The sequence below is a fragment of the Pinus tabuliformis genome, chromosome X (assembly GCF_031772625.1).
Source record: "Pinus tabuliformis cultivar Carrire ecotype Pingquan chromosome X, CPIR1, whole genome shotgun sequence".
NCBI classification, from domain to species: domain Eukaryota; kingdom Viridiplantae; phylum Streptophyta; class Pinopsida; order Pinales; family Pinaceae; genus Pinus; species Pinus tabuliformis.
Genome location: NC_142308.1, coordinates 933,514,107 through 933,535,840, shown reverse-complemented (window position 1 = coordinate 933,535,840; position 21,734 = coordinate 933,514,107). Strand labels below are relative to the sequence as shown.

The 21,734-nt window shown below is 42.9% G+C and overlaps 1 protein-coding gene across 3 annotated transcripts in view; it reads left to right on the top strand.

Moving 5' to 3' along the window:
* LOC149142747 (kinase superfamily protein) overlaps positions 1–21,734 on the top strand; it is a 402,879-nt gene that overhangs the window by 275,837 nt on the left and 105,308 nt on the right. For 2 of the 3 annotated variants that reach the window (XM_089447805.1, XM_089447806.1), the window contains exons 17-19: positions 17,246–17,339; positions 17,777–17,856; positions 18,023–18,077. In XM_089447805.1, the coding sequence (XP_089303931.1) occupies positions 17,246–17,339; positions 17,777–17,856; positions 18,023–18,077 (229 nt within the window). The remainder of the gene's footprint in view (positions 1–17,245; positions 17,340–17,776; positions 17,857–18,022; positions 18,078–21,734) is intronic. The other variant, XM_089447807.1, reaches the window with a different exon arrangement.

Below are 21,734 nucleotides of genomic sequence, written 5' to 3'. Positions count from 1 at the left end.
ATGGTTCTAGCTTGTGTAAGAGCCCATGGTAAGTTACAATCATGTGCCATATGACCAATGTTATGACACTTGAAGCAATCTACATTGTTTATGAATAAGAATTCATGATTTCTTCCTGTAAAATTGTTTCTTGTAGATTGTTGGGGACTATAATAACTATCTCTATGGGATGGTTGGGCACCATAACATTTATCTTTATGATATGCTTTACAGTCTTTTGCCATGTGACCAAAGTTTGTACAAGAATAACAATAACCAAAAAATGAACTTTGGTACCTGGGAGATGGAGGTTTCCTTTATGTACTTCTGAAGCCTTTCTGTCTTGAGATCCTTTGATGATAACCATTGCCTCTCGCATCTTTGACATCATCTATATTTCTTCTTGGAGCTGGATTTCTTCTATTGTAGCCTTGATTTTTCTCCTTGCCTTTGTTGCAACTGGGAGCATCACCATTCCTTTCTAGCTTCTTCACATCTCTTTAGTTTAAAGCATTTTCATTCTTGTTTGAGGGTTCACTTGCATACCCGAGACTTGATTTATCAGATGGACATCTGTGATAGCTGAGCATCTCATCCAAGGCTTGAGAGCTCTTCAAGATTTTGTTCATCCCTTCAACCTTTGTTCTGAGGAGGACAATCTCTTCTTCCAATCTTTCACACTCACTATTCTTCTTAGCAGGTTGTTCCTCAGTTTCTTCCTTGATACAAATAACTTCACATGTTTCAGCCTTGAGAAGCTTGATGTTTGATTTTAACTCGAAGATTTCTTCATTCTTTGCTTTCAGCTGACAGATCATGGTGTTTCTTTCCTTTCCTGCTTCATCAACCTGTCCTTCTATGACTTCCAATGCTTCCATGGTATTTTCAACTCCTTGTGCTTGTTTCCTTGCTTCTTGTAGTTGAGACTTGAGAGAGGAGACCTCTACCTTGTACTGACCAATCTCTTCTTCAAGTTTGTTCAAGCTCTTGTGCCTTTGTTCAAGTTGACTTGACTAAGTATCTTCCTGCTTCTTTGCTTTATTCAATTGATTTGTCATGGATATGACTTCTTCATGATGCTTTCTTTTGCTTTGATCAAATTCCTTCTTAAGGTTGGCAAGCTCTTCATCCCTTTCTTGTACTTGAAGCTTGATGAGGTCAACTTTCTTTCTTGTTTGATCTTGGTCACTAACTGGAGCTATCTTCTTAAGTGCCTTATTTTCCTTTTTCCATGGCAATCATAAGTTGAGCAAGGAGTTCTTCTACAAAGTCTTTTTCATTCTCTTCATCTTCTAGGTCTGCTTTAGCCTTGATGTCATCATTCTCATTTTTAGCTTCTATGATGGGTTTTGGATCTCCTTCTTGATTCCCATCATCTTCTTGACTGATGGTCATGGTCAATGCTCCTTTTGAGTGAAGGTCATGATGTTTGTCCCATATACCCTTTGCTGATGAACATTTTCCTAGATTGTTCTTTACAGAATCAGGTAGCCCATTCAAGATTGCCTTCATTTCTTTTGCATTGTACTTCTTGGATTCTTCATCCATCCTGCTATCAACAATCATTGATTTCCAGATTTCAATGCCTTGAGTCTGTAGGAAATTCCTCATTCTTGCTTCCCATATATTAAAGTTCCCATTGAGCCTTGGAGCCTGCTCAAATTGATTGTCTTCTATTTTAGCAGTAGAGGGAGACACATCCTTAGGAGGATTGGAGACTTTCTTCCTTGACTTCACCATTTGTGTTCTAAAGATCAACCTTCAAGCTATTAGGCTTTGAATGAAGGAACTTGGCTCTGATATCAAGTGTTGGAAATACTGAGAGGGGGGGTGAATCAATATTTCTTTTCCTGACTATTGTTTTACTAGTTAAGCAATTTATATTCAAAACACAAGAAGAACAACAATAATAAATGCTTTTATTAATATAATCTTTGCAGTAAAATAGATACAATATATAAGTGGTTGCAATCAATTGCCAAGCTCCAACTCGGACTTTGGTGAGGCTCCAACCTCCAAAGCACCAACTCTATTTTGCCAAGACAACAATCTTGGACTTACGAGCACCAACTCCCAAGGACTTCAATCCTTCCATTTCCTGAGACACCAGTCCCAAGGAGACCTATCCTTCTTACTTCAGAGGCACCAATCCCCAAGGACTCCTATCCTTCTTACTTCTGAGGCATCAGCCCCAAGGACTCCAATCCTTCTCACTTCTGAGGCACCAACCCCAAGGGTTCCAACCCAATCTTGTTAAGGCATGTTGGATAGTAATCTTCTGCTCTCAGAGCTCTTCTCTGCTGAGTTCTGTCTGTTTACAGCTTCACTGTAGTCTCCAAGCTACAGTATCAATGACAACCAGTCTTCTTATGAAGGAGTCTTTACAACTCTTCATACTGCCCACACAGAGTGTCCAATACCCTTCATGCTCTCTGATAATGTCTTCACACAGCTTTAGTCAGTGTACTGGTAGCTGCACTAAACTCTGCATAAAGAACAACTTTCTGTTCAAGCTCATGTTCTCTGCTGGCTACTTCTCCCCTTCGCCTGTCTGCTCTCCTGTTGGCCCTTCGGCCCTCTTTCTGTTCAGTTAGATCCTCTCGCTGCCTCTGTCTCCTCCAACTTATTTCCACAAAAAATGTTCAACAACGTTCAACAACATTCAACACCCTGTTCTCTGCTTTTTCTGTCTTATTTGTTCCCCATTCCTCTGTCTCCTCTAGCTTCCTCTCTTCACTGGCCCTTTTGCTTCCTCAACGCTCGCTGTCATTTCCTATGTGCTCACTTGCTTCTTTAGCTTCCCGGCTTTCAGTTTCCTTTGCATTGTGCAAGTTCACTGACTCTCTGGGGACACTTGGATTCATTAGACAGGTCCAAATGATCCACGGAGAACACATCTTCCCGGTTTATCCTAATAGTGCTCCTTTTGGCAATGATTACGGGCATACACAGAGTTCTTTCAGTTAAACGGAGATGTTTTGTCCCGATCACAATCATAATCGCCATGATTCACCCTTGTTAACTGACGTTCAGCCTTCTGAACCATTGAAATAGCCATCGTAAGCCTTTCGGCTTAAAAACACCTCGCGCAAGCCAAATATTTCATTACACAGAGAATATGAGAAAAACAGTGAAACAGACTAAAAGGCGGACTTCAGGAAATATTACAATCGCACCTATTCTTGTATCGGGTCCGTGCTTAAATCACAATCAGCGATTCGTGACTCCCAGGGGTCCTTTATATATTGGACCCATGACTCCGCCAATGGCCGATGGCCGATCCTCCACTGCTCCGAGGGACCAGATGCGATATGGTATTAAACCATAGTTAATATGCCCGTTGGGTCCACAGCCTATCGTAGTGGGCGCTTCCAATGTGGCAAGGCTTTATGGCTTGTGATATGCGACAGATGCAATCATAGATTAAGTCATATTGTAATGTGCAGCGGGTCCGCGTGGATATGCATCGCAGTCGGGAGTTGCCCCTAGCAGAGGTCCGATGCGATATCGCTATTGGTGATCGCAATGGACCTCTTGACATATTGTAGCTCCCACTTTCGAAGTGTCGATGTGATACTCGCTATCGGCGATCGCGAGTCATACAAGGTCAGGGCTCGACATTAACGTAAACCCCTCATAGCGATGCGATGTGCCGGACCCGATACAACTCAACACTGCCATGTATAGAGTTTCAAGTCAGCAATTCGCCTCCGATAGTGTATTTGCCCATGTATATGGGCTTTCTGTCCGCCGATAGTGTTAAAGCATGCATACGTGGGTTTTATGGGCCTGATAGTATATATATATATATATATATATATATATATAGGTTCTGCGCCTCTGATAGTGTAAAAACACATATGTATGATATATGCGCCTCTGCCTGTATCTTCATGCATGTAATTCTTTTGTGGCCCGATAGCTCCCGATAATATAAATGCACCCATTGCTCCTCTGATGGCTCTGTTTGCTTCCTCTGTGGCTCCAATGGCTCCCGATGGCCCTATCTACTTCATCTGTGGCCCTATCTGTTGTTAAACACATGCATATAAGCTCTTTGATGGCTCTGTTTCTCTGTTTCCTCCGTTTTCTCTGTGTGCTCCTCTTCTTTGGCATACATATATGGTCCTCTGTAGCTCCGATAGCTCTGTGTGCTGCCTTCCATGGCTCTGTTCTTCTTTGGAATATATATGCTCTGTTCTGCTCGCTCAATTTGCTCCTGTAGGTTTGAGAATTTAGTTTTGGCATATATATATGTAATATATATATAGCTCCTATTACATATATATGTGGCTCCTCCTGTAGCTCCTCTTTCTCCAATGTGTCTTTCAAAGACCTCCTTGCATATATGAATGCCTCTCTTGCTCTGATATCTTGCAATATGCTTTGATATGCCTCCTTTGGTAACTCCTCTTGGCTTGGCTATCCTGATGGCCTCGCTCCTGTCTCTTCATGGATTTGCTCGGCTTCCCCTTGGCTTCATGTCATCCTCTAGTATCTAGAATATTTCCATATTGACATCAATGACAACCTAGGTCAACACTTTGTAGCATATCTTCCTTGTCCAAGGAAGATCTCCGCATTCTTCTGCAAACTTCCAACCCTAGAAAATAATGCATCAACCCCATATCCTTCATGTCGAATTCTACTTCAAGATTCTTCTTGCAGTCCTTTATGAGCCTAGATGACCCTGTTAGAAACAAGTCATCCACATATAATACCAAAATAAGTGGCTCATTCTCCACCATTAGATAGTAGAGATTGGGATCAACATCACTCTTGATGAATCCCAACTGCTGCAAGTAACTATCAATCCGACCATACCATGCTCTGGGTGCCTGCTTGAGCCCATACAGGGCTTTCTTTAACCTACATACATGAGTTCTCTTTTCATGAGTTTCGAAGCCTTCGGGCTGTTCTATATACACCTCTTCTTCTATCACCCTGTTCTCCTCATAGTCTATTCCTTTCTTTTATGTGTACCCCTTTGCCACGAACTTAGCCTTGTACTTCTCTATACTGGCATCTGCAACATACTTGATCTTGTAGATCCACCTTGATCTTACAACTGATCTATCCTCTAGTCTAGGTACTACTTCCCAGACATCATTCGTCACGATAGAACTATACTCTTCTACCATGGCATCCCACCCAAACTTGGTGTTGTACAACTTCCTAAAAGCTAGAGGATTCTTCAGCCTATACTTTCAATGCCTGGTACCTGTCAGGCTGTCTACATTGCCTCTTCTTGGTTCTACGAGCCTTGACAAACTCCTCTGCAGCCCTCAACATCTGTCGTACTTCCCTATTGGTTCTACCACTGGTGGTGGGAGACCTAATCAAATCCCCCTCTTGTTCCTATTGTTCCATCTAGTAAGAATGCCTAGATTTCCTATTTATGAGGAAATACTGGTGCTGGTCACTGTGCTTGAATTTATTGTCTGTCCTCCTTGCTGCCCCTGCTGCTGTTGGACTAATGGAACATCTTCTGACTGATCTTTTGCTAGCATCTCTTGAGATTTCCTGAAAGCTTTATCCTCCATGAACTTTGCATCCCGTCTTACTACAATCTTCCTGCTGCTAGTAATGTAGATCTTGTATGCCTTCGAGGTCTCGCTATAACCTACGAGGTACCCCTTTTTTGCAGTCTGATCCAGTTTACTATGCTTCTCGTCTGGTATGTGACAATATGCCACACTTCTGAATACCCTGAGATGACTCACCACTTTGTTGCATGCCTCTACCCATAAGAATCTAAACAAGTCCTGGTCATACAACATAGCCTTTGTCGCCCCAACAATAGTTCTATTCTTTCGCTTTGCTACTGCATTCTACTTTGGATTATATTGAATTCTCCATTCTCTTTTGATGCCCTCCTTTGTGCAGAAATCTGTGAAGTTTGTTGAAATTTTTAAGTATTACCTGATAGAAATTTATTTGTATTCTCTGGTTTATTTCGCCTACTTGTTTAATTACTAACAAGTTATTTAACCATATAAACACTAAAATAAACACAATGCAATCTCAACCATCTACAGATCAAGAAATGAACAAACACACAAGTGACACCGTTATTTTTAGACAATCATCCCCGAAAAAACCCAACTTGGGAAAACCAGTGCAGTAGTTCTGAGGGATTTTATTATTAAGCAGCGTTTCTGAGTACACTGGGTGCCAAACTGGTTCACCCGACAGGGATAAAAAATCTGGCAGTAATACCTCTCTTCAGAAGCAAATATTCTAAAAATTTGCCTCACGAAACCCTCTCTAGCACAATCTGAAGCACTGTGTCAGCCCTCCTGGCCTCTGCGTCAGCTTGAAACCCTTTGTGCTAGCCTTCTGAGGCTCTGCGCAGCCTCTCTGGCTCTCTGCGTCACTCCTGCAGCCTCTGCGTGGATGACACACGCCCTTCTGGGCTCTGCGCAGTTCCATCTAGCCTCTGCATGGCTCCCTCTAGCTCTGCGTCTGCCTCTCTGCTTCTGCGCTGGCCTTTCGACACTATCTCTACCTCTCGGCCTCGTACTCACTGCCCCTTGCTGCAACTTAGATCACTGATTCGATTTCACTTAGCAAACTTCGCTCTAGAAAATCGAATGACTGATCACTCTGGTGTATCTCCAACTGACCCTCAGACCTCTTATACTTTGTCTATTGAGTCTTCAACGACCGAGATTACATCTCTAATCAATGGCTAAGATTAGATTTTGCTTGATCCATGTTCTTTAGAACCTTCTAACCCAGTTTTATATTAATACCCATTAATATCTTTATTTTCCTAAGTTTAGACTTAGGAACTCATTTTATTTTTATATCTCCTTCACTGTTCAGAATTTCCCCAAACCATTTCTAGGTCTTAGAGATCTCACGTGCTTTAGCCTCTCCACCAATTTTCATGGCTAGAGCACATCCGCTGCCACCCCAAATCAACACTCTCTTAGCGAGGACTGTGCTCTAGTAATACTCCACACTGAGCATCACCCTAATTATACAACACCGGTACCTGTGTTGATGCTAGGCGTCCTCGCCCAACATCCTCTACATTGCTGCATCTTGTACTACTGCCCATGGCTTTGCCACTGCCACTGCTACATCTATACGACAACTCCCTTTGCATCTGTGTTGCTGCTGGTCCTTTCTCCCAACACTACATCTGCACTACAGTCTCTCTCATCACGCTGCATCGTGCTACTGCACTGCAACTCAGTTACTAATAAGTAACTGATCCACCTGCTATTGACATCCTTGTCAAGCTAGAAACCCTCCCGATGCTAAAGCTCTCTCTGTCGCTATACTATGCTCCCTCTGTTACCTCTCTGTTGCTACAACAACTCTGTGCCTCTCGCACCACTACAAACCTCTTCGTGCCATCCTGCACTGTTGCAACCTCCTCTGTGCCTCTCGCACTACTGCAACCTCTCTACGCTGCCTAGGACTACTACACTCTAACACTCTCTGCCGCTTCATCCGCATCCGCTTATATCGACATCCGCCATCCTACTACTCTCACTTCGGGGCTCCCGTAGCCAGGTATGATCCAAGAGTTTTGGTACCTCAAGGATCCTGCCCCTCATTACCTGTAGTCCTCCTGACTACAGCTCGATGTCTCCCTACCTCTTCTTTAGAGGTATATGAGCACTCATGGCACAATCGTCATCCTCCTCTACCTCTTTTTCCACCTTTGTTGGCAATGCCTTGGAGTCAGACACCTCTCCCTTATTCTTCTTCCTCGGACACTAGTTCGCATAATGCCCCAGTTCCCCACTGTTGAAGCACTTTATCTTAGAGAGGTCCGTTTTCTTCCTCTTCTCTTGCTTCCTTGCAGATGCCAGAGTTGCATCCTCCTCCTCCTCTTTCTTGACACAGGCTCCTTTGCTGCTACTTTCCGTCTTGGTCAGCCGTCTGATCTCTTCTTGGCAAAGAGCTACCCACAATTCTTCCCGATCTAGAAGATTCGCTCTGCCCAGAATGCTCTGGACGAATGTCTCCCACTCCTCGGAGACTGCATTTACGGCAATCCTCACCATCAACTCTTGATCTCGTGTGGCCCCTATGGAAGTTAGTTGGTCCTGGATCTCCTGCAACCTGCTGAGGAAGTGATCTACCTGCTCCACCTTTTGCGTCTAGTACGACCGCATCTGATTCTCCAGTGGCATCTTCCTCTGCACGGAGGTACCTTGATACAATGTCTTCAAGGTATCCCACATTTCCTTTGCCATCTCCTTCTTGGCAATATGTTAGACCACATGATCCTTGACTCCATCAAGAATTATGTATTTCGCTTTGGCCATCGCATTCTCATACCTTTCATTGTCAGTTGGGTCGACTAGGATAGTCACGATTCTCAAGGCGAAGGCCTTGATGCGATGTCTATCTAAAACAGACAGGATCCTGGTCTTCCAGATGACAAAGTTGGATGCCCCGTCCAGCCTGTCCTGATCTCTACTCTTCTTTTCGACTCCTCTGAGTCTCTACTTCCCTCCTGGAAGTTCTCTCTTTGACTCCCTCTGAGTCGCTACTTCCCTCCTGGAAGTTCTCTGCTAGACTCCCTCTGAGTCTTGATTTCCCTCCTGGAAATCCGCTTGCCAACCGTCGAATCGCACCTCTTTGATCTCCTATGCACCTGCAACACTGATTTGGATTTCTTGGCTAGAAATCCGCCTAGGTAGTGACTCCCTCTACCTTGGTTTTGCCCTGTTAGGTACTATTCTGTCTCAATAACAACAACACGGCACCAAATTCACACTTCACAATCTGCCCACAGCTTCCTATGCCCCAACAACTAAATCACTGAGCCTTTAGGCTCTGTGCAATCTCGATAGTGGTTGAATCGCTCCACTAACCAACTGCGTCACTCCTACTTGGTTGAGCAGGATGACGTGGCTCTTCATGAGCCTCTTCTGCCTCTCACTGCTTTTGCGCTGGCCCCTTCTCTTGCTCAAACTGATGACGCAGTCCCTCTGCGTCAACCCTTCTCTGCTGCTTTCTGCTTAGGAACAACTTCTGTCACTCAGGATAGTTGTTTCTGCTACAAATTCTCCGATTCAGCTGGTGCCTTCATCTCTCCTGTGATCTGCAATGCTCTGATACCATGTTGAAATTTTATCTGTATTCTCTGGTCTATTTCACCTACTTGTTTAATTACTAACAAGTTATTTAACCATATAAATACTGAAATAAAGTTAAACACAATACAGTCTCAACCATCTACAGATCAACAATTGAAAGAAATGAACAAACACACAAGTGACACCGTTATTTTCGGACAATCGTCCTCGGAAAAACCGAACTTGGGAAAACCAGTGCAGCAGTTCTAAGGGTTTTTATTATTAAGCAGCTTTTCTGAGTACACTGTGTGCCAAACTGGCTCACCCAATAGAGATAAAAAATATGGCAGTAATACCTCTCTTCGGACGCAGATATTCTAAAAATCTGCCCCACGAAACCCTCTCCAGCACAATCTAAAGCACTGCGTCAGCCCTCCTGGCATTGTCGTCAGCCTGAAACCCTTTGTGTCAGCCCTCTGAGGCTCTGTGTAGCCTCTCTGGCTCTCTGCGTCACTCTTGCAGCCTCTCCGTGGATGACGCAGGCCCTTCTAGCCTCTGCGCAGTCCCTGCTAGCCTCTGCGTGGCTCCCTCTGGCTCTGTGTTTGCCTCTTTGCTTTTGCGTTGACCTTCGGGCACTATCCCTACCTCTTTGCCTCGTACTCATTGCCCCTCACTGCAACTCAAATCACCGATTCAATTTCTCTTCGCAAACCCCACTCTGGAAAATCAAATGACTGATCACTCTAGTGTATCTCCAATTGACCCTCAAGCCTCCTCTTATAGTTTTTCTGTTGAGTCTTCAACAGCCAAGATTACATCTCTAATCAATGGATAAGATTAGATTTGGCTTGATCCATGTTCTTCAGAACCTTCTAACCCAGTTTTATATTAATACCCATCAATATTTTTATTTTCCTTAGTTTAGACTTAAGAACTCATTAAAAATATTAATTATTTTAATATCTCCTTCATCGAGCAAAATTTCGCCAAACCATTTCTGGGTTTTGGAGATCTCACGTGCTTTAGCCTCTCCACCATTTTGCATGGCTAGAGCACATTTGATGCTACCCCAAATCAACATTTGTCCATATACTCTCCACCATTATCTGAACGCAAGACCTTCATATTTTTCCCTGCCATGTTCTCTACGAGTTTCTTAAACTCTCTGAACCAATCAAAAACCTCATCCTTGTTCTTTAAGAAATAGATTCAGGTTTTTCTAGAGTGATCATCAATAATGGTGACGAAGTATTCGCCACCAGTAAGAGCTCTCATGGACATTGGGCCACAAATATCTGAGTGTATCAATCCCAATATACCTTTCGCTCTGTTGTTACTTCTGGAAATGCCTTAGCATATTTCCGAAGTACGCATCCTCTGCATACATCACATGCTCAGTACTAAACACTGGTACTCCTGTAACAGTCTCTCTAAGCATCCTCAGTGCTCCATGGTGTAAGTGTCCCATTCGCCTGTGTTCATTCAGTTCCTTTTCGCCATTATGATTGTTGCCTATCAGTGCCATTTGAGACTCGCGCTGCAATCTATACATTCTGTTGCTTCGAGCTCCAATTTGTCTCATCTTCTTCCATCTTAGATGTTTGACGTATACTTTCCTTCCAATGAAGTATACATCGTATCCCTTGTCTTGTAATTGGGACACTGAAATCAGATTCATTCCTAACCGGGGCACATGCAGAACATTAGTGGCTTGGATGTTGGTTCCTACTTCCGTTTGAAATGCTATGGTGTCTCTCCTTACTAGAGTACACTTTGTTCTGTTTCCCATAGTGATTTGGAAGTAGTCATGTGAGCTGAAGCCCCGCTATCAATATACCAAACATCTGCTGATGCTAAGCTTGACAAGCATGCAAATTCTTCTTCCAATCTGGAAGGTAATTCAAAGACATCTTGACTTTCCATCCTTATTTGTGTTATTTTTCCTATTGATTTCTGACGCTTTTCTGCCTAGCAAAAACTGCATCCCCCCTGAAGACCGCTCTGCGCTGAGACTGCTACGCTGCTCCCTCTGTCACTAGCAAATTTCGATCTAGAAATCTTTCTCTGTCGACTCACTCAGAGAAAGATTTTCCCACGAAAAATTTGCCATCCTGGATTGCTCAATTCCTCTAGGGATTCGAGTTGCTGCCTACGCAGGTCCCACTTATGTTTAGCGTTGGCTCTTTTGGCTCCATTCTCTTGCTTCTCCTTAGCTCTAATACCATGTGAAAATTTCTAAATAGAAATCCAACTGCAATAATTGATATTATTTATTCTACTTTATTAATAAGTTATTCAAAGTGTTTTTACAACAAATATCAAAATAAATTCTACTGCATCCTTCACAATTGAAATACTGCGGAAAGTAAATGCAAGGAAAAATACTAGCACGAGTACAATCACAATGATAGTTATTTTTGGACAATTGTCCCCAGAAAAACCCCATGTGGGAAAACACATGCAGCAGATTAAGGTTTCTTTATTGATCTTCAACAAAATTTCATGTACAAAATACAACCAGCAGAATGGAAGAGGAATTTCTGTGAGAAATTTTACAGACAATTTTCTCATGCTTCACAGTGAAATTCTGATTCTGGAGAGGACCTGTTGCCCTCACTGTGTCACCTTCTGCACAGTCCTAGCGTCACTACCTCTGCATTGCCCCTCCTCTGCTCTGTGTCTTCTCTCTGCTTCCTGCACTCCTGACTATTGTTGATGCCCTCTCTCTCCAACCTGCAACTTGTTGATTTGGGGTAGCATCGGATGTGTTCTAGCCATGAAATTTGGTGGAGAGGTTGGGGCACATGAGATCTCCAATACCGAGAAAGGGTTTGGACAAATTCTAAACAAATTAGGGGATATTAAAATAATTAATATTTTTAATGGAGTCCCTAAGTCTAAACTAGACTTAGGGAAAATAAAATATTAATGTGTATTAATATGAATCTGTGTTAGAATGGTCCAAAAGACATGGATCAAACCAGATATAATCTTAGCCATTGATTAGGGACTTAATCTCAGCCGTTGAGATGTCAACATGAAAAGTATAAGAGGAGGCTTGAGGGTCACTTGGAGAACACACCAGAGTGATCAGTCATTTTATTCTCTAGAGCAGGGTTTGCTAAGAGAGATAGAATTAGTTATCGGAGTTGCAGCTGAGGGGCATTGAGTACAGAGAGACAGAGAGGCAGAGATAGTGTCGGGAGAACAGCGCAGGAGCCAGAGAGAGTGACGCAGAGCTAGTCGGGGCTCACGCAGAGGCAACTGCGCAGTGCTTCAGAGAGGCCAGCGTTGCTGACGCAGAGGTCCAGAAGGCTGATGCGGACCCATTCAAGGTGACGCAGGGCCATTGTTGGGTAGAGAGAGGCTGACGCAGTCCAGAGTGGCAGACGCTGGGGTTTCTGGGGCAATTTGGTGCTGAGGAACTGCCGGAGGGTTTATCCGGGGTTTCAGCCGAGACATTTTCCTCAGACTAAGAGGTACGACTGCCAAGGGCATTCTCTGTTGGGTAGGCCAGTTTCGGCACCCAGATTGTACTTTGATATTGCTTAATAAAAAAACCCTCAGATAGTTGCACTGATTTTCCCACATTGGGTTTTTCCAGGGACATTAGTCCAAAGATAATGGTGTCATGTGGTGTTCTTGTTTCTTTTAGTTGCTAATCTGTAATATGTTGAGCATGCACTAGTGTTTATTTTCAGTATTTATAGTGTAAATAACTTGTTAAGGAAAATAACAAGTAGGTAGGAATAAATCAGATAAAGTGCATGGAGGGTCTCTAACTAAGTAAACTTAGAAACTTCAACATGGTATCAAAGTGTGATTGCAGATCACAGGAGGACTAAAAGACATTAGCCGAGCGGAGCAATAACAGTAGAAAGCAGTTGTCCCAAGGTGACAGAAGTTGTTTCTAGCAACGTAGAAGCGAAGGAGTGTGACACAAAGCCAGCCAAGGCCACTCAGAGCCCCAAAAAGGCCAGCATTATTGACGCAGAGGGCTGACGCAGGGCATCCCAGGGCTGACGCAGATCCATCTGGGGTGACGCAGAGAGGGGTTGACGTAGTTCACAGAGAGGCAGTTGTTGGGGTCTAGAAGGCTGTAAGAATATTGCAGAGTGGAGCTGGTGAGGTACTGTAGTCAGAACAGTACCTGATAGAGCAGGGCCAGAAGAGTTGTTACCAAGGGTTTCTAGCCGAGGAACTTGGATTAGCAGTGCAGTTGCACAAGATGATCAGAGTAGGGGGCTTCTCGACAAGCGACAGAAGGATTTCCAGGAGGGAAATTAGGACTCAAAGGGAGTTCAGAAGAGAACTTCCAGACGGGAAGTAGAGACTCATAGGAGTCGAACAGAGAACTTCCAGAAGGGAAGTAGAGGAGCATCATTGCACTACACGGGGTAAGAGACCAGGATAGACTGGATGGAGCATCGAACTTCGCAGTCTGGAAGGCCAGAATCTTATCAGTGCTTGACAAGAATCATGTCAAGAACTTTGCCTTGAAGGTAATAGCTGTCCCAGTTGACCCCAGTGATAATGACAGGTACGAGGAGGCGATGGCGAGAGCCAAGTGCATTATCCTTGACGGGGTCAAGGATCATGTGGTACCAAATATATCCGAGAATGAAACGACATTTGAGATGTGGGAGGCTCTCAAGAAGCTGTACCAGCATACTTCTGTGCAGAGAAGAATGCTGCTCGAGAATCAGATGAAGAAGGGACAATCGATAGACACCTTCCTCGGAGGACTGAATGAGATCCGATACCAGTTGACTGCTATAGGAGTGACACCGGATCAAGAGCTAATGGTGAGGACAGCCTTGAATGCTGTCTCAGAAGACTGGGAAGTGTTTGTCCAGAGTATACTGGGCAGAGGGACACTTCCACCATGGGACGAGATGTGGGCAACTCTTCGCCAGGAAGAGATTAAACGACAGTTGAAGACAGGTAGCAGCAGCAAGGGGATCAAAGAGAAGCAGGAGGAGGAAGATGTGGCCCTAGCATTTGAGGGAAAGCAGGAAAAGCAGAAGAAGGAAGATCTCTCCAAGATCAAGTGCTTCCACTATGGGGAGCTGAGTCATTATGCGACCCAGTGTCCAAGGAAGAAGAGTAAGGGAGAATCTTTCGAGACTAAGGCAGCCCTAGCATGGGCAGAGAAGGAAGTTTTGACAGACAATGACTGTGCCATGAGTGCACACGCGCCACTTGAGAGGAAGTGGGGAGACATCGAGCTGTAGTCAAATGGACTAGAGGCGATGAGGGGCAGGATCCTCGAGGTACCCAACTTCTTGGATTGTACCTTGCTACGGGAGCCCCAAAGAAAAGTAGCAGGACTGGCAGATGTCAGTAGAGACAGATGCGGATGGAGTGACAGAGGGAGCTTCAACATCAGAGTGTTTCTAGCCTGACGGAGATGTCATAGTTGGGAGATCAGTTACTTATTGCTCAGTAACTGAGTTGCAGTGCAGCAGTGGGCAGCACGATGCAACATGATGAGAGGAGGTGCAGTGCAGATGCAGTGCTGGGAGGAAGGACTAGCAGCAGCACGGATGTAGAGGGAGCTGTCGTACAGATATAGCAGTGGCAATGGCAGTGCCATGGGCAGCAGTACAAGATGCAGAAGTGCAGAGGATGTTGGGCAGGAAGGCCTAGCATTAGCACAGGTACCGATGCCGGATGATCAAAGTAATACTTAGGGAGGAGTATTGCTAGAGCACAATCCTCGTTAAGAGGGAGTGTTGATTTGGGGTAGCATCGAATGTTCTCTAGCCACGAAATTTGGTGGAGAGGTTGGGGCACATGAGATCTCTAATACCCAGAAAGGGTTTGGGCAGATTCTAAACAGATCAGGAGATATTAAAATAATTAATATTTTTAACGGAGTCCCTAAGTCTAAACTTAGGGAAAATAAAATATTAATGTGTATTAATATGAATCTATGTTAGAATGGTCCAAAAGACATGGATCAAGCCAGATCTAATCTTAGCTGTTGATTAGGGACTTAATCTCAGCGGTTAAGATGTCAACAAGAAAAGTATAAGAGGAGGCTTGAGGGTCACGTGGAGAACACACCAGAGTGATCAGTTATTTTATTCTCTAGAGCAGGGTTAGCTAAGAGAGATAGAATTAGTGATCGGAGTTGCACCTGAGGGGCATTGAGTACAGAGAGACAAAGAGGCAGAGATAGTGTCGGGAGAACAACGCCAGAGCCAGTCAGGGCTTACGCAGAGGCAACTAGGAGCTGCACAGTGCTTCAGAGAGGCCAGCGTTGCTGACGCAAAGGGCTAGAAGGCTAATGCAGGGCCTCTTGAGGTTGACACAGACCCATTCAGGGTGACGCAGGGCCAACGTTGGGCAGAGAGAGCCTGATGCAGTCCAGAGTGGCAAACGCTGGGGTTTCTGGGGCAAATTGGTGCTGAGGAACTGCCAGAGGGTTTATCCGGGGTTTCAACCGAGACATTTTCCTCAGATTGAGAGGTACTACTGCCAAGGGCATTCTCTGTTGGGTAGGCCAGTTTCAACACCCAGATTGTACTCTGATGTTGCTTAATAAGGAAACCCTCAGATAGCTGCACCGGTTTTCTCACATTGGGTTTTTCCTAGGACATTAGTCCAAAAATAATGGTGTCATGTGGTGTTCTTGTTTCTTTTAGTTGCTGATCTGTAATATGTTGAGCATGCACTAGTGTTTATTTTCAGTATTTACAGTGTAAATAACTTGTTAAGGAAAATAACAAGTAGGTAGGAATAAATCAGAGAAAGTGCATGGAGGGTTTTTAATTAAGTAAACTTAGAAACTTCAACAAAACTCTCCCTCTGATTCGATTTTCTCTTGCCGAACTTCGGCCAGTGAGAAAATCAATCTGCTTGGGAAACTAAGTATCTGCTTGGTACGTCTTCCAAATGCTCATCGAAGTCCTTTTTATAGTCCTCTCGTTGATCAATCAATGACCCAGATTATATTCTAATCAATGGCTCAGATCATTTTGACTTGATCCTTGTCTTCTTTTAGAAGTTTAACCCTTAGCTTAATTAATACCTTTTAATTATTTTAATTTCCTAAATTTAGACTTAGGCATCCATTAAAAATAATTAATTATTTTAATAAAATTGTTTCTGAGTGGAATTTCCCAAAATGATTTCTGGGTATTTTGGAATACATGTTACCTAGCCTCCCTGCAAATTTTGAGGCTTATAGCACCTCTGATGCTACTAGAAATCAACGGGTGAGTCATGGCTCACAACTTACAGACTCGATTCTAACAAGTGACAACTACCACTCACACCCAACCAGGGAATTGTAAAGCTAATATATCTTTCTTCTCCGATTCAAACCCTTCATGATCAAGTTGAAGCTCAAATACTATGAATGTATTTTCATCTGCCCTACCACCATTTGACTATGGTCGATTGGACCTTATACAGTTAATTCCTGTAAAAAAATGAAACCTTAGATAATATATCACAAATAAGCAACTACTTGGTTGTGCATGGTATGCTATCACATGTGGGTAATACCTCTACAGAGCCCTCTAGAGTGTCCTATCTCATAGTCTACAGAGCAGATGGTAAGTGCCCTTTCTCAATCCCAATACTGACCTCTCATGAGTCCCCTGTGTCACAAACCCCAACTAAGGAATTGTAAAGAAAATATATCCCGTCTTCTCTTAATCAAATCCTTCATGATCAAGTTGGATCTATAATACTATGAATTTATTTTCATCTGTCTTACCACCATTTAACTATGGTCCATTGGGCCTTATCCATCTAATTACTGTAAAAATTGAAACCATAGATAACATATCACAAATAAGCAATTACTTGGCTATGCATTGTAGGCTACCTCAGGTGGGCCAATACCTCTACATGATGCAAATACTTTGGATTTAATCAAATTCTTAGTTGTCAGCCATTATTGGTACATCAACACAAATGCCTATACATGTAAGCCAATTATCAGCTTGAGCAATTCATTGCCAAAAACAATCTGTCAAGTCAAATGATAAAACAAGGAGAAAATGGAATTTGTTAATGTTTTTTCAGTTTTATGGTGTATACCTGTACATTAGTATTTTGTTTTGTATTGAACAGCTTTGTAGAATGATTCTTAACCTAGAAACTTCGTTGGTGGTTCAGTTGTTCTGAAACTTATCTTGGAAGATTATAATTTTTATGTCCAAAGCATGACATCACCAGATTATTGATCACTCTTCTTGTAAAACTAGATTGCGAGCACTCATGGAATTGTGCATTCTTCTTCCTGGAAGTTCTCCACATAATCACCAATATCAAACTATGGAAGGCATACCAAATCAATCGGTAGGTTTTGCTAGCTTTCCTTCCCAAAGGATAAATCATATCAATGTGCACATAGTTCACTATCTACATAATGGAAGACTTATCTTCCCTTTGTTTGCAACTTTGCACTGTCAGACATTAACTCTAGATGGCTGATAGTAGTGTAAATGAGAATAAGCCTTTCCATTTTTTTCAAGATAACAGTACAGGGTCCACTGTCAAGTTTCTTAGACGAATATTTGCACATTGCCACCTATCATTAGTTTTAAATGGATGTTGACATATGCATTCTAGGACGTAATTTTTCAACTTGATGCCAGTATTGGCAAATTAATTGCTTCTGGTTTCCTTTAAATTTCATAAGGAAAGGTGTCCTGGGAATTTTTGGATGCTTCCAAGTTTCAAAACTGCTATCTGTGCACATCTGATGAAATGTAATATGCGATGAACTCAAGCAGGAAGTTTGGCCAGCTTCATGGGAATGCTCTGAGGAAGCTTTTGCCCAGCGAATCAAACAACAAGATCCACTTAAGCTAGGGTAAGCTGCTGCTTCATCCAGTATTTATTTGTTTATTTGGTTGTTTCTGGTAGTCACCTTCTATCTAATATTTTTTCTTTCTCGCTACTTTTGTTGTCAATCACCATACTTGATATGTCTATAAGGTGCTCCCTGATCATCTCTAACTTTTATCTCGCTTGAACAGGTTTCCTAATATTTGGGCTCTGCGCCTGGTCCGTCAGCTGTTGCAGTGGCATCCTGTAAGGCTCTGTAATATTCCAAGAACTAATATTTATATTTCTCATTAATATATATATACTCTCCCTTCACAGGGGCCATGGAAGGAAACAACTTATAGAATATTTACCAACATTATATATAATTATATAAATAGACTCCTTAATACTTATTGATCCTAAGTACCCCAAACACTTGCCATCATACATCCATTCACTTGAAGAGTATGCATATATAATTTAAATGGTTATCCCTTTTATCCTTTTATGCTCAGCTCAGCGCTACTAAAATAGCACAGAAATAGTTTTGCATTCTTGTGAGAATTGTATTTTGTGTTCCAAAACACCTAGAAATTTATCATTGGAACCAAAGGTCGCATGGAGCAGGAGTGCTTTTGAGAATGGGATCAGTGGGAGCTTCATTTTCCAAAAATCGTCAGGAGAAGAGTGTCCTGATAACATCTATTGTGTGTGTCTAAGTAGCAGGAAACGCTGGGCAGGGGTCCGTTTCCGTACGGAAACGAAACGGAAATGGGTTTCCCCGTACCGTACGGCGTGGAAACGAGTTTCCGTCCGTACGGGCGCGTTTCCCGAGATGGAAACGCGCCCGTACGGACGGAAACTCGTTTCCACGCCGTACGGGCCCCGTTTCCTGTAAAAAAGCACTTGTTTTTAAAAAAAAAAAATTCCTAATTAGTTTAGGGTTTAGCTTAGGGTTTCTAATCACTTCTAGAAAGCGTTTCTAAAGTTATAAAAGAGCTGTGCCTCTCATTCTCTCATCACACTATTCAGCAAGGAGTTTGTCTTGGAGATTGGCAGTTGTTTCAGTAGCTGGTGTTTTGAGCATTGAGCAAAGTAGATTTCAGCAGCGGGAGAAAGAGATTTCAGCAGCAAGAGAAGGAGATTTCAGCAAGAGATTTCTGTAGCAGCAGATTTGGCTCAGCTACAGCGATATTTATCTTCTCTTTTCTGGCATTTCCGGGTAGTTTCAACCACAGAAAATTAATTTGGGTAAGCCACATTCATTTTGTTAGTTTTTTCTTACTATTTCTTCAAATTTTCTAGGGTTTATGCAGCTAAATTGCTGAAAAACGTTTTTTATTTATAGATTTGTTTTTTAAATTTATTTTTGCAGCAGATTTGGCTCAGCTATAGCCATATTTCTCCTCTTTTCTGGCATTTTAGGGTAGATTCAGCCACAGATAATTCATTTGGGTAAGCCACATTTATTTCTTAGTTTTTTCCTTACTATTTCTTTAATTTTTCTAGGGTTTATACAGCCAAAAATATGAAAAACGTTTTTATAAATTTATTATTTACAGATTTTTTTTTTTAATTTATTTTTGCAGCAATGGCTTCCAGCCAAAGTGCAGCTGCAACTTCAAACCCTAGGGCCAACCCAAGGGCTGAATATTATCCTCTTTGGAGGCATGTGGTGAAGCTTCAAAAATGTGGAGGTGGTGGCTCATGGGAATGGCGATGCACTCTTTGCAATATTACGTACAAGGGCTCCTACCCAAGAATGAAGGCGCATCTGTTGCATGGAGGAGGACAGGGGATTGTGGGTTGCACAAAAACAGCAGATCCGTTGGTAAGGAGGGCATATCAAAGAGAGCAAGATGAGGCGGATGGTACTAAGAGGAGGCATGATGAGCATACTCAGGCTACATCTAACGTTGAGCCAAGGATTGTAGTTGAAGCAAGAAAGAGGAGAGGTGGTCTGGGTCACAGTCAAGAACATGAACAAGCAGCACCCAAACATACCAGAGGCTCAGGGGCATCCCAATCAGTTCAGGATAGCAGAATTGCTAGATTGGTGAATGTGCAAGCAAGAGAAGAAGCTGATTCCAGAGTTGCCAGGTGCATTTATGCATGTGGTATCCCATTCAATGTTGTTCGCTCTCCTTACTGGCAAGATATGTTGAGGGCAGTTAACAAAGCTCCTCAAGGGTACAAGGGGCCCAACTATGAGAAAGTCAGAATCCAGCTTCTCAAAAATGAGAAGGAACTTGTGGAGGACGTTTTAGCTCCAATTCGTTCTTCCTGGAGTAGCTCTGGGGTTACCATAGTCTCAGATGGTTGGACAGATATGAGGTGCAGACCATTGATAAATATCATTGCCACTTCCCCCAAAGGAGCAATGTTTATCAAGGCAGAAGACTTCTCAGGAGAGGTGAAAGATGCACAGTTCATTGCTGACATTATTATAAAAGCTATTGAACAAATAGGGGCTAACAGGGTGGTGCAAGTTATCACGGATAATGCACCAGTTTGCAAAGCTGCAGGTTTGATTATTGAGGGGAGGTATGACAACATATTTTGGACACCATGCATTGTCCATAATCTGAATCTGATCTTAGAGGAGATCGACAACAAAGTTTCCTGGATAAAGGAAGTCACAGGGGATGCAAGGGAGATTATCAAATTCATCACCAACCACCACCAGTCTCAGGCCATATTTCGAGAGTACTCCAAATTGGAGTTGTTAAAAGTTGCTGAGACAAGATATGCCTCAAACTTCGTGATGTTGCGCCGCCTTGTTGAGGTTAAGCATGCATTAGTTTCTATGGTGGTGAGTCAACTGTGGATTGAGTGGAGACAAGCAGATTCAGAGCGGGGATCTATGGTGCGTAGATTGTGCCTTGATGAGGATTGGTGGAGCAAGGTAGATTTCTTGCTAAAGTTCACAACCCCTGCATTTGAGCTTCTCCGGAGTGCTGACACTGACCAACCTTTCTTGGGAGAGGTATATGATGGCATGGATTCCATGGTTGAGAAAACTATGGAAATCATTTCGCAGGAGTCTCCACAACTTCTGTTTGTTGATGATCATTTTGCTGGTTTGATCAAGAAAATCATTGTTGACCGGTGGAACAATTTCAATACACCATTGCACACTTTAGCACATGCTTTGAACCCCAAATTTTATGATGAGGAGCTTATTGCTAAAAGCAATGGGAAGAGGAAGGCACCCCATAAGAATAGAGAGGTGGCTACTGGGGTGAAAAAAGCACTAATGAGAATGTTTCCTTCTCACCTACATAGGGAGGTAAAGGAGGAATTTGCCAGTTTTGCTGCAGGAATAGATGATTATGCAGATATATCAGCTTTGGAGGAGAGAAGCACCATGAATCCAGTTAGGTGGTGGATTTGTCATGGAGCAAATGGTGTACATTTGCAAAGCCTTGCCATTCGTATTCTTTCACAAGTGGCAAGCTCTTCATCAGCAGAAAGGAATTGGAGCACTTATGGTTTTATTCATTCTGTGAAGCGCAATAGGTTGGGCTCACAGAAAGCAGAGGATCTTGTTTATGTGCACTCCAACCTTCGCCTTGCATCTCGTAGGGGTCCAGAATACAACAGTGGTCCTTCTAAAGAATGGGATGTGGATGCAGAAAATCCTGATTTGGATCTCTCTCTTGCTGCCCTGAATATTGAGGAGGATTCTGGAAGTGGAATTGGTGCATCATCTTCTTCAGCACCACCATCCACTGTTGAGCATTCTGCTGCTTCTATTTTTGATGAGGATTGTTATGATGAGGATTAGTCTTTTGTGACTTGTCTCTATAGTTCTTGCAGCCTTATAGTCTTTATTGTACTTGCAGCCTCATATACTAATATAAATAAAGGCTGATTTTGGATTTTCCAGTTCCTATATTTTTATTTTCATTATGTGATGAC